Source organism: Siphateles boraxobius, unplaced genomic scaffold (genome assembly GCF_051911475.1).
Source record: "Siphateles boraxobius isolate OS27281-9 unplaced genomic scaffold, OSU_SipBor_1 57, whole genome shotgun sequence".
NCBI classification, from domain to species: Eukaryota; Metazoa; Chordata; class Actinopteri; order Cypriniformes; family Leuciscidae; genus Siphateles; species Siphateles boraxobius.
In genome coordinates, this window is record NW_027509183.1 from 792501 (window position 1) to 803095 (window position 10595).

At 36.2% G+C, this 10595-nt stretch overlaps 1 protein-coding gene across 4 annotated transcripts in view; it reads right to left on the reverse strand.

Moving 5' to 3' along the window:
- The window catches only part of sh3glb2a (SH3-domain GRB2-like endophilin B2a), a 20955-nt gene extending 11251 nt beyond the window's left edge, over positions 1 to 9704 (reverse strand). For 2 of the 4 annotated variants that reach the window (XM_077206888.1, XM_077206884.1), the window contains exons 1-5: positions 9536 to 9704; positions 9093 to 9234; positions 5392 to 5520; positions 1527 to 1660; positions 1355 to 1447 (exon numbers count right to left, since the gene is read on the reverse strand). In XM_077206888.1, coding sequence (XP_077063003.1) covers positions 1355 to 1447; positions 1527 to 1660; positions 5392 to 5520; positions 9093 to 9234; positions 9536 to 9598 — 561 coding nt within the window. In that variant the 5' untranslated portion in view covers positions 9599 to 9704. The remainder of the gene's footprint in view (positions 1 to 1354; positions 1448 to 1526; positions 1661 to 5391; positions 5521 to 9092; positions 9235 to 9535) is intronic. The other 2 variants (XM_077206886.1, XM_077206887.1) reach the window with 2 other exon arrangements.
- Between the last annotated feature and the right edge of the window lie 891 nt (positions 9705 to 10595).

Below are 10595 nucleotides of genomic sequence, written 5' to 3' on the forward strand. Positions count from 1 at the left end.
ACGTAGAGCATGTTTCTCCTCAAGAATTATACTGTTTATTGCCTGATTTGCCATGACTGTTCAGTTGATTTCATCATTCGACAAAACTTGAGGTTTGTAAATGCAATAAGACTAGTTTTAAAATCATTATCTGATCGTCACCTTTATTTTTATAATGCTTTATACAAGAGAAATTGTTTCAATTCAGCTTCAGTAATAAGCAGGGGGGAAAAAACTGAATTAATGATGCAAACTTCAATTAAAATTCCACTCTAGAGCAGCTGTAGCAAGATAATGGTGTCATTAATATTATTAGAAAACACTGTTATGCCAATGATACTCAGCTATATTTCATCACAACAGGTTAATAGAGCATGTTAAAGATATAAAATATTGGATGAACAGTATTTTTTGTCTATTAAATTCGGATAAAATTGAGATATATTTTTAATTGGACAAAAAACCTGTACACAGAATCTCTTCAAATACAATTTGCATCTAGAAGGATGTACAGTTACTTCATCCTCTACAGTTAAAGACCTGGGCATTATATTAGACAGCAACTATGTTACAAAAATGTCTTTCTTCCACCTCAGAAACACTGCTAAACTCCAGAGCATGCTTTCTGTTTCTGATGCAGAAAAATTAGTTCATGCATTCATGACCTCTAGACTAGATTACTGTAATGCATTACTAGCTGGTTGTCCTGCATCCTCAATAAACAAGCAACAATTAGTCCAAATTGCAGAAAATATGATCATATGAACATATAACAGCAATTATATAATCTCTACACTGGTTACCTATTAAGTTCAGTATCAATTATAGTATTTCTACTGACCTATAAAGCCCTAAATGGTTTAGCCCCTGTGTATTTAACTGATCTTCTATCACCTTAAAAACCATCACGCTCTTTCAGATCAGAAAACTCTGGGCTTCTGGTAGTCCTAAAGTCCACTAAGGAGGGAGAGCATTTTCACATTTGGCTCATAAACTCTGTAATAGCCTTCGTGATGATGTTCAGGGCTCAGACTCTCCCGGTTTAAATCTAGATTAAAGACGCATCTCTTTAGCCAAGCATTCACATAATACATGTATATCTTATAACCTTGTACTTCAGTTATATCTGATGAAATCCACATGATTATCTTCAGCTCGAAACGTTATGAACAGCAGCTACACTAATTATTTTCCATTTGCTTTTCTGTTTCTACCTCGGGGTGGCCATTATTATTCCGCTCAATTCAGTTAATTGCTCATTCATAATAAAATCTGACTGTGTGAACCAGAATCAGAAATGCTAAATCCCCTATGATTCCCATTCCTAGAGAAAGGAGAGTGGAAATGAGGAGAGAACGGGGTAAATAAGTCTTACAGCCGCTTTGGCCTCAGATGCTTTGGCCTTCTTGAGTCGAGCTTTACAGGCGTCGAGATCCAAGCGCCGATTCTCCAGGAGTCGCCGCTCTTTCTGTAAAGCGAAAAGAGCATTTGTCAATGCATCAGAATCGGGCTGATTAACAGAGATACTATCTATCAGTCAGACTCACAGAAATGGTCCTCCAGTCTCCCTCCAGGAAGTTGCGCAGGGGTGTGAGGAAACTAATGGAGGAGGTCTGCAGGAAGTCTCTCTGAGCGCCGCCCAGTGTCCTCTGGCAGTCGCCCACTTTGATCAGCGTGCTTCCTACACAGATGAGTCAAAGTGTGGCCAGATATCAAATATCCAGTGTTTAAAGAGCATTCATTAATTTGGGAACATTTTACAATAAGATTCATTAGTTAATGTATGAACTAACCATGACCAATACATGTGTAGCTGTAATTGAGAATCTTTGATAATGTTAGTTAGTAAAAATACAGCTGTTCATTGTTTGTTCATGTAAGTTCACTGTACATTAACTAATGTTAACAAGATTTTAATAGAGTATTAGTAAATGTTGAAATTAACATTAACAAAAATTAATAAATGCTGTAATAAGAGCAGTTCATTATTATTCTCACATGCTAACTAATGTAGTTAACTAAATGAACCTTACTGTAAAGTGTTACCAATAATTTTAATATTTGTTTGTGCATTTGTAGTGCAGTCCATTTACTGCATTGCAATCGATGCAGAGTTTGCTTGTTTGTTGCATGCCAGCCTTTTTTTATGCTGTGAAACATTTATAGTAAGACTATATCAGATTATATAAAGCTGCGTTTATACTGCAAGTGTAAATGCACAGATCTGATCTTTTGCCATATCCAATTTTTTGGCCCGCCTGTTTACATTCACTTTAGACACGGCTGGTATTCGATATCTGTGTTTACATTAATTCCTGCCCAAAATGATGTTGGGTGGTGACTATTTATAGGCTATAATTCATGTCATGATTGTTTTCCAGCATGGCTAAGATAACAGCTGTTATGGATGTTTTGCAGCGCAAAATCTGACCGAACGGATATGTACAGGAAAATAACGGTAAATTTCTTCTTTTTTTTTATCTATAGTTCGTTAGATCTAGAATTCTGAAATAAAATAATACAACATTAGAAAGCTATCTTTGTGGGCCAACGTGTCGCCCTCGCCTTGTGGTGGCTTGGAATTCAAAGGGGAATAGGATATACGCGTTTAGACATGGTCGGATGTCCAAATATCGGATATGTATCTGATTTAAAACCACATCTGGAAGTGGTTCAGATTGGATGTGTAAAAATCGGATATTGTGCAGATTTTTGAGCTTACACATGTGCAACAAATTCTTTAAAAAAAATCATTGAGATTGTTCATGGTGTGTAGATCCCACTGTTTGCTATTTGTTATTAATATAGGAATTTACAATACTAGTGCAAAGTGCCCGTGCAAAATCAGCTTTTGTGTGTGTTTTTAGTAATTGTTGGTTTGGTGTGTTTGAGTGCTCACTGTTACAATTGAACAACAAAAGATCAGTGACATTTTTATTAGTGCATGGTAGAAAGCAAATACTGATACTGACATAATAATGACATACAGTAAATGTGGAAAATTGAACTACACGATTCAGGGAGCAGTGACACAGTGAACTCAGAGAAAACGCTACTAAATCCGCACTGCACTTACTCGTGCCCGTAGCAAGACACCTGTCAAGTTTGAAATCCATCGGACTAACATGTTAGAGAGATATGCGAATAACAGACCCACAGACAGACAGACCTGTAATTTATAGATAGATGTTTTAGATCCATAAGAGGTATTGTGCAATTTTCGAGGTCTGCTAATAGCAATCAATGGAGAGGTTCGATGTGGATGCACAATGGAGACGAATTGTCACAGCTGGTTGAGAGAGGGACGTTCACAAACACACATTAGTCCGAGCAGCTGTTCGGCCCACTGAATCAATAATTAATGATGAACGCCTCTTTACATCTACAGCACACTCTGTGGTTTTAACTGCGAAATAACCTAAACCAATGCAAGCTTCCATGAAACTAATCAAATATAATTCAATGAGTAGTCACTGATCATGTGACTAGGTCAGATGTTCTTAATTCTCTGTGGATCATCTCAAATCCTGCTGGAGATATGATCATCAGGTTGAGTTCATGTAGCTCCAGTGCTGCTGTCATTAAAGTGACATTTACATTCTCAAATTGTTTCATTTAATTAGTTAAAAACTGCATTAAATTAGAAAAATGCAAACAAAAGCATTTAAATGTACTGTATTTAAACCTGTATGTGGAAATTATAGCGTGCTTTCTTGACATGGGCAACCTAATTAATGGCCTACTGCAAATGCAGTCAAAAGATTACAGAAAAAAAGACCATTAATTTTACAAATAGACACTTCAAGGTTTTCTACTTTAGATAGGCTGCATTAGTCCCGCACTTACAGAGATGAGCCGTGTATTTCCACTCACACTTCAGCCCATCCTGAAGCATGTGGTCAGTCACGGGACGCTAATGAGCCATTTAAAACCACTAAGTGCACTTTAGTTTGAGAACAGAAAAACCAGAACACCCTGTTCCCTCTCCGCTGTATAGATCTATTAGATATTAGAAGTGGCAACCAGACACAGCAATAAAAGCATTTATCATGGTAGTATATAGAAAACAAAAAAAACAAAGATTCAGCACTGGACTTCATATTTCACAGGTGATACTTATATGTAGAATTATTTATTTATAATATTCAAAACACTGTAAATATGTTCATAATCAGTAAATCTGAAAATGCCCATTCTGACTAAACCCAACTGTGATACTTTTATTCTCATATATTTTTATTTTTTATTCTTATAATTTGTAGTATTATGTTTCATGTTGTATCTGTATTTGTATATGTCCACTGGAAGCCTCAGTACCAAAACAAATTCCTTGTGTGTGCAAGCAAACTTGGCAATAAAGCTCTTTCTGATTCTGATTCATATTTCGTCGCTTATTAATAGCTATTTACTAATATTATATATACACCAATCCATAATTAGTGTAGTCAAGTCAAATTTATTTTTGACAATTTTTGACAGTACAGATTGTTTCCAAGCGTAGCTTTACAGAAAACCATAGTTAGTGTTTATAATATCTTAATGTCTAAAGCCTTATAGTCGGATTTAGTAGATTAGAGCTGTGCAATATAATATAGTTACATTTTACAATGATACAAGCAATCAACCAGCTGAGATTTGCTATAAAGGCCTAGTATACACAAGTATGATGCATGAATGCGAATAAAGTTGGACGTACTTATGACCCTTTATATAAATTTGGATATATATTTTCTTTTACCGTGTTTTTGTTCATAGTGACAGATGAATTTTGCACCCAATTATTAATGTTCTTTTGATTGCACACATGACCTTTGGCGCATCTTCATATCTACTGAAAGTTATAAAAGGAAAATCTCTGTGGAAGAATGCTGGCCAGGAAATGACATCAGACACTGCTGTGACCTCTGACACTATTGATCACTGCGATGGGGAACATGCATCGAGAAAGAAAAGGCATTGTGATGTATTGGTCTGACTGTTTCCACACAGCCTGCAGGGAAAAACCATCAGAGACTGGGAAATCAATTCAATCACTGAAAAACTTTCTGTGCTGTTTAATTATTCCACCACTTAAAGAGCGCACCGCTAACTAACCTATTGTGCTTTCAAATGACATCTACAAAAGCAGCTTTGGAATTACAAACACTGACTTAATGTCACTGAATTAAATTAAGAGCAACATTTGAGAGCCAAATCAATGGATTTGTCCTTCAGCTTATTCTACTCTCACAGACAAAATAAATCAAGCATTTACTCTTGGCAGCCAAAACTGCAAATGAGCAATCCAACACTGAGGTTTGTGAAGATGCAACATTTGCTAATTAATATGCATTGATTAAAAAAAGGGATGCAAATTGTGAAGACACAAAAACAATACATGATTGGTGAACATTTCTGAGTTTGCATTCTTACCATACGGGGTTCCTGGTCCAAACTCCTTCGCTGCCTCCAGCATGAACTGGCCTAATATTTCTCCATTAGTGGCCCGCGGTGGAATCTTCCGGTCAAGCTTTTCATACAGGAACTCTTCGATGCGAGCACCTGCCGCACAAACAGACAAAGGAAGTGCGCTTGAATGGGTTAAATCATATCTTTCAAATATTAGTTTTAATGTTATTATGGGTGAACATTCATCTGAGGCAGCTTCTCTATTATGTGGTGTTCCTCAGGGCTCCATCTTAGCTCCGATTCTTTTGTCTTTGTATGCTACCATTTGGTTCTATTTTTAGGAAACATGGTCTGTCATTTCATTGTTATGTAGATGATACTCAAATCTATCTGCCCTTAAAAAAAGAGTTCTAATGGTCTGGAAGCACTTTTGACCTGTTTGGCTGATGTGAAGGCCTGGCTGTCTTTAAATGTTCTTATTTTTAATCAGAGTAAAACTGAGATAATAGTGTTTGGTCCTTCAGACTCTGTTAGTACACCAACAATTGATTTTGGTGATTTATCCTCATCTGTGAAGCCTTGGGTTAAAAATCTAGGGGTTATCTTTGATGATGGGCTGAAATTTGACAAACATATCAATGCAGTGGTCAAATCATGTTTCTTTCAGCTTCGACTTCTAGCCTAGTAAAACCTATTCTGTCAAGAAAACTTTTTGAACAATTAATTCATGCTTTTATTACTTCGAGATTGGATTACTGTAACTCACTATATTTTGGAATTAGCCAGTCAGCTTTTTTGCGGTTACAGAGAGTTAAAAATGCAGCTGCAAGACTTTTAACCAGGACTAAAAAACAAGACCACATTACGCCAGTTTTACGTACTCTGCACTGGTTGCCCGTGCGTTACCGAGTGAATTTTAAAATTCTTCTTTTGGTGTTTAAATCATTAAACGGTCTGGCGCCACCTTACCTCTCGGAATTTCTAACTGAATATCGTCCTGTTCTGTCTCTCCGGTCTTCTAACCAGAGATTGTTATGTGTTCCAAAGTCGAAGCTGAGGTGTATGGTTGACCGGGCTTTTTCAGTAGCTGACCCCAGACTATGGCATGCTCTACCTTTGTGTATTCGCTCTGCATCATCTTTGTCTGTTTTTAAATCTAAGCTAAAAACGCATCTTTTTGAACTGGCTTATATTCAATGAGGAAGTTGTATTGTAAATTGCTTTTTTTTTATGGTATTTTTTATGGTATTTTGTTTTAATTGTATTTAATTTTCTTATGTCTACTACAATATGTTCAGCACATTGGACAACCTCGGTTGGGATTAATGGTGCTATATAAATAAAATTGACATTGACAAATAATAATTCAGAGCTCCAGACTGCGACTAAATGGTCGTATTTTGCGAAAAAAAATTCCATCTGGTGTGACTAAATTTTGTTAGAGGAACCACCAATACACTCCCGAACTGATAAGAGTTGACGCATTTCTGACACATATGATGCATATTTCTGACGCATATGAGAAACATCAAACGGCAAACGAAACAAAAGCGGAATGAAACCGTGCTATAGAGAGCCTAAGCCCCTCCCCTCCGCTTCCGGCTCATGGGACCTTATTTCGGAAAAAATATGTATGGTAGTCAATGGCGAGAGACAACTTATCATTTTGTTCCGTCTGAACTGTGCCCTGAATTACACATATGATGTTTGTCAATTTAAAAGATAATTATGAAAGTCAAGAAAGTCACAGTTTGTCATAAAACAGAAGAGTAACATTTAGTTTTATGTGAAAATCGCTCAATGAACTACATCTCTCGTCTCGCACTATGTACGTCACCAAGCTCGTGTGTGTGTGTGTGTGCAGTCTGGTACAAAACACACAGGCATGACGGCGTAACGTTACAATTATAACATTAGACTATAGAAAAAATGACAGACGTTAGCTTCAGTAAAGTTAGCTTCATTCATTGAGAGAACAGGTATGACGTCACATGCGCGCCTTTTGAGTTTGTAGTCTTTGTAATTACGTATTTTCTCAGTCTTATACCTCAACAGTTTTACATCAAACTGCGACTTTCTTGACTTTACAATGTATCTTTTAATTTGACAAACATCATATGTGTAATTCAGGGCACAGTTCAAACGGGATCCAAATATTTGTTGTCTCTCGCCATTGATTAACATACAATATTTTTCCAAAATAAGGTCACATGTCCACCGGAAGGGGAGGGGCTTAGGCTCTCAATAGGAGCATTTATCAGCTCAGAGCAATAATAGAGAGCGCCGAGTAAACTCAGAACAGGCACACGCGGGCCGAACTCGATCCCGCGACACTGTTTTTAACACAGAATTAACAACATCACAGCGAGATCAGAATTCTGTTAGAAACCACAGATTTCAGATCAATCTGAGCGGACGTGGAAACCAGGAGAGACATTGTGCCATGAACGAACAAGTTATAAAAGGCTTTTCAATCCTCAAATCACCAACATACAAGGATTTAATGTAGCAACGCTGACTGTTACCATGGTATTGTGGCAGAAATAGTCAAATGTTTTTACATTATTAATTTCAGTGTTCGTACAACCTTTTGAAAGTGAAAGTCAAGCACTTTTCAAAGGCTTCACACTTTTTTTCTAGCACTTCAAAGCTCTAAATATTATCCAGTAGTTTTTTTTTTTATGATATGAAAATGATACAAAATAATCCTATTCAAATCAAACAAGTTAGGTTAAAAGAAATGAAAAAGAAGTCCGATTGCATAATGATTAAAATGTGTAATTTTATAGATTACGTTACTTGTAATTATTTGGGTTTGTTCCATTCCCAGACTTTTTATTAAGATAATTTGGTAACACTTTATTTTAAGGTCCAATTCTCACAATTAACTAGCTGCTTATTAGCATGCATTTTACTAGAATATTGGCTGTTTATTAGTACTTATAAAGCATATATTAATGCCTTATTCTACATTAACATATTCTTTATTCCTTAATCCTACCCAATTCCTAAACTTAACAACTACCTTACTAATTATTAATAAGCAGTAATTAGGATAAATGTCATTGATTTTAAAATATTTACATGAAAATCTGAGCATTGCTTTATTCATTTACTATTACATCTGTCAGTAATTGAGAATTTTACTTCAAAACTAATTTCTTGTCATTTTAGGTGTTATTTGATCAAGACTTATCCAGCATTTTCTCCAAAAACTGAATAATGTCACAACCATCATACACAGTAGTTTATGATCAAAGCCAAAATCAGATATTTATTACATAGACATTTACCATAGATGAACCACAGCTCACATAATTAGGCAAAAGTGCCCTGAAAAAGGATAGTTCACCTAAAAATGAAAATTATCTTTCTGTCATCATTTGCTCAAGTTGTTCAAAACCTGTATGAGTTTATCTGATCTGTTAAACACAAAAATATATATATTTTGAATAGTTTAATAACCAAACAGTTGATGGATCCCATTGACTTCAATATTATGGAAATAAAAAAATACTATGGAGATCATTGGTTCCCCACAACTGTTTGGCTACCAATATTCTTCCAAATATCTTCTTTTGTGTTCAGTAGAAGAAAAAAACTCATACAGGGTTGGAACAACTTGAGGGTGAGCAAATGACATTTTTTGTGTGTGTGTGAACTGTCCCTTTAATTGAAGCGTGTTTAATTGTGTGTTTGAGTTCTGGGCTCCTGCTTAACGTTACCGGGGTTTGGCTGCAGCAGAACTTCAGTCTGTCTGTAGATTTTCTCGGTCCAGTTTTTGGTGCAGTCAGCTCTGGACAGCAGACTCTCAAAGTGAGTGTCCAGTTCGGTCTTCTCAGCCTGTCCCAGTTTCTCCTCTGTAAACTGGAGCAAAAGTAACGAGATCAACGAGAATCTGTCATATTCCTGAGATTACACGCATCAAAATAATAATAAACACCCTAAAATATTTAAATAACCCTCATGTTCAATCAATATCACCATTTAACTGTTAACGTTACATGATAACTAATTATATTTTTGTACAGTGGATTTGTGATGATATCAGCAAAACGGTTTCTTGTTTTGGTGTAAACGCAGAGTCACGCGCTACACATCAACTGTCTACGACACTCTGCCCGTTGCGTTTAAACTCATATATTTATCCATAAACGGGGCTTCTTACCTGAACAGCCCGAGAGAAGAATATTCCAGCATCTGTAGCGAGTTTCCTCACGTTGAAATCCATGTTGTAAGCGGAGAAAGAGGCGGAATCCCCGCGGCATCAGGCGCTCCGCAGAGGCCAGTGTGTTTCTGTCGCTCAACCGCTTCTGTAATTCACTGTTCATTCCTCTAGTCGGCGCTGAGCGGCTCAGACGCAATCCTCATTTAGTAATATTAAAATCTCAGTACGCATTTAATTCTTCCTGTTGGAAACATTTGTGCATGTAGGAGCATAATCGTTCGAATTTTAAGGATTAATAGTTGATTTAAAAATCCATTAAATCAATCTCCATAGCATGACTATCGCTGACCACACTCACACTGTGATTGGTCCATACTAGCCGCGCTGGAAAAAGTAACAGGAGTCACGTGAGGTGACACTTTTTGTCGTTTTAGTATATATCCCGACAATAATTTAGTCCAGAATATTGACACTGACTGAGAAGTAAATAATAATATAAATATTATTTCAAATAATTATTAATTGTTAAAATAATTATTACGGACCAATTACTGACAGCTCCCCACCTATTTGTAAAACTATTTTCCTGCAAATATGTATGTATTTAATGTGTGAGGCATCATCAGTCTAATTTAAAGGGCAATTCCACAGTTTAGAGCACGCTTGAACCTGTACAACATTGTATTCATGAATGCTCTTTGGAAAGTGATTGATGTGGGTAATAAACATAATATTCACCTTTGCTTTGTTTCATAATAATTCGATGCACCCCTAAAAATTTGTGTAAAGTTTAAACACATATGAAATATGTTCTTAGAACGGATGACATGGACTAAAAACTCTGGTTTATTGTACACAAATAAATACTACTCCATACATCAGACTGACACACTGTCCTATTATACACCACATAGATAAAAATAGCTTACAGTAATTCACATTAGCTAAATACTTGTACATGTTAGAATGATTTCTGAAGGATCGTGTGACACTGAAGACTGTCGTGCTGACAATTCAGTTTTTATCGAAGCACAGGAATAAATTACAGATTAAAATATAT